Source organism: Penaeus monodon, chromosome 32 (assembly GCF_015228065.2).
Source record: "Penaeus monodon isolate SGIC_2016 chromosome 32, NSTDA_Pmon_1, whole genome shotgun sequence".
NCBI lineage: Eukaryota > Metazoa > Arthropoda > Malacostraca > Decapoda > Penaeidae > Penaeus > Penaeus monodon.
In genome coordinates, this window is record NC_051417.1 from 4,139,597 (window position 1) to 4,141,346 (window position 1,750).

The following is a 1,750-nucleotide window of genomic DNA, read 5'->3' on the forward strand; positions in this document are numbered from 1 at the left end:
CACCATGTTCCTTGTAATATTATGATACATTTGGTTATTTTGGAATTATTGACCCACTGATCAGAAATTATCTCATATTCTTTTAGGAGAAACACGGGCAGCTCAGCTTAATAGGACTACATCCCTCTTTATCCTCAGACGTACACAGGAAATTATTAACAGGTGAAGTGAATGCATATTTCTTTTGTATATTCAGGAGACATGTTTTGCAAAATAATTATCTGTTGCCTTTACAAAGACTCTGTAATTGTAATGAGCTCTTTTTCTCATTTCAGGTATCTTCCATCTAAGGTTGAGTACGTAGTGTTCTGCCAGCCCTCTGAAACACAGTTGATGCTTTATGATGAGATTGTTGGGTGCAAGACTCTTCGACAGTGTTTGAATAGTAGTGATGTGGGAGACCATCTGTCGGCCATTATGGCACTTCGCAAACTTTGTAACCATCCTGCACTTTTAGCCCAAGATAATGAGCAACATTCACACAAAGAAATGGCGATGGAATTAGCCAGTTTGCTTCCTGAACACATAAAATATAACCAGTTTGATGAAGCTGTAAGTTAGTTTTGTTAAATGTGCATATAAATTTGAATGAGATGAAAAAGAACATGAAAATCATGATAGTTAATTACATATTTGAGTTATAAATGAGCAGATTTTAAACCACTAACATTTTTGAGACAGTTTTGCTCACACCCTTCTTCATGCTGGCAGTTTTTTGCTGCCCATCATTAATAATATCTTTCTTTAATATAGGATAGTGGAAAATTGGCTGTAGTGTCATGCATTCTATGGTCACTTGCTGAAGCTGGTAATGAGAAAATTGTTCTTGTATCCAACTACACATCAACCTTAGATATGCTGGCTATTTTATGTGAGCGCTACAACTATCAGTACTTGAGACTCGATGGTTCAGTCCCAACAGGGAAGAGGCAGGAACTGGTGGACAGATTCAACAATAAGTATTCTAAAGACTGTAAGTAATTCTTGGCTTCTGTATAATTGTTAAAGTACTGGCAATAAAAATATGCCAGGAATAAACTTATTAGATCATGTTAGATATTTACTCAAAAACTTACGGACTTAATGATCAAATTACATTTCAGTTGTCTTCCTCTTAAGTGCAAAGGCTGGAGGAGTTGGTTTAAACCTTATAGGAGCCTCAAGGATCCTTCTCTATGACATAGATTGGAATCCTGCAACAGACCTTCAAGCCATGGCACGTGTGTGGAGAGATGGTCAGCAGAAAAAAGTATATATTTACAGGTAAGAATATTTACTCATCTGTAGTAGGGTACATACAGAATGCAAAAGCTTAATAGCAGCATGTTTCACAATATTTTGCCGCTTATCTTCTAAAGACATCACCTCTTTTTCAGGTTGTTAATGACAGGATCTCTAGATGAGAAAATGTATCAGAGACAAGTTAGAAAGCAAGGACTGAGTGGAGCCGTAGTTGATGCTCGTGACTCCGAGCGAGTTCACTTCTCCACTAAAGAACTCAAGGTTGGTAACTTTATTGACTTGATATGAAAGAAAATATGGTTCTGTGTAAGAAAAGTTTATTATGTAAAAATAATATATGTTCAAGCAACGGAAATATTACAGTCTTACATGTGATTTTGTACACTTCATACTTTCCTCTATTTTCTGTTTCCTTGCTTTTTCCTTTGTCAAGATTGATACACAAGTAACTAATTTAAGTGCCATACATTAAAGGAGAAAAAAAGAAAAAAGGAAAGAAGCAGAAATA

The 1,750-nt window shown here is 35.8% G+C and overlaps 1 protein-coding gene across 1 annotated transcript in view; it reads left to right on the plus strand.

The window, feature by feature from the left end:
- LOC119593366 (DNA repair and recombination protein RAD54B-like) overlaps positions 1 to 1,750 on the plus strand; it is a gene marked incomplete in the record, with an annotated part of 21,209 nt that overhangs the window by 17,990 nt on the left and 1,469 nt on the right. The window contains 5 exon segments of the mRNA XM_037942296.1: positions 87 to 162; positions 276 to 552; positions 754 to 973; positions 1,104 to 1,263; positions 1,377 to 1,503. Coding sequence (XP_037798224.1) covers positions 87 to 162; positions 276 to 552; positions 754 to 973; positions 1,104 to 1,263; positions 1,377 to 1,503 — 860 coding nt within the window.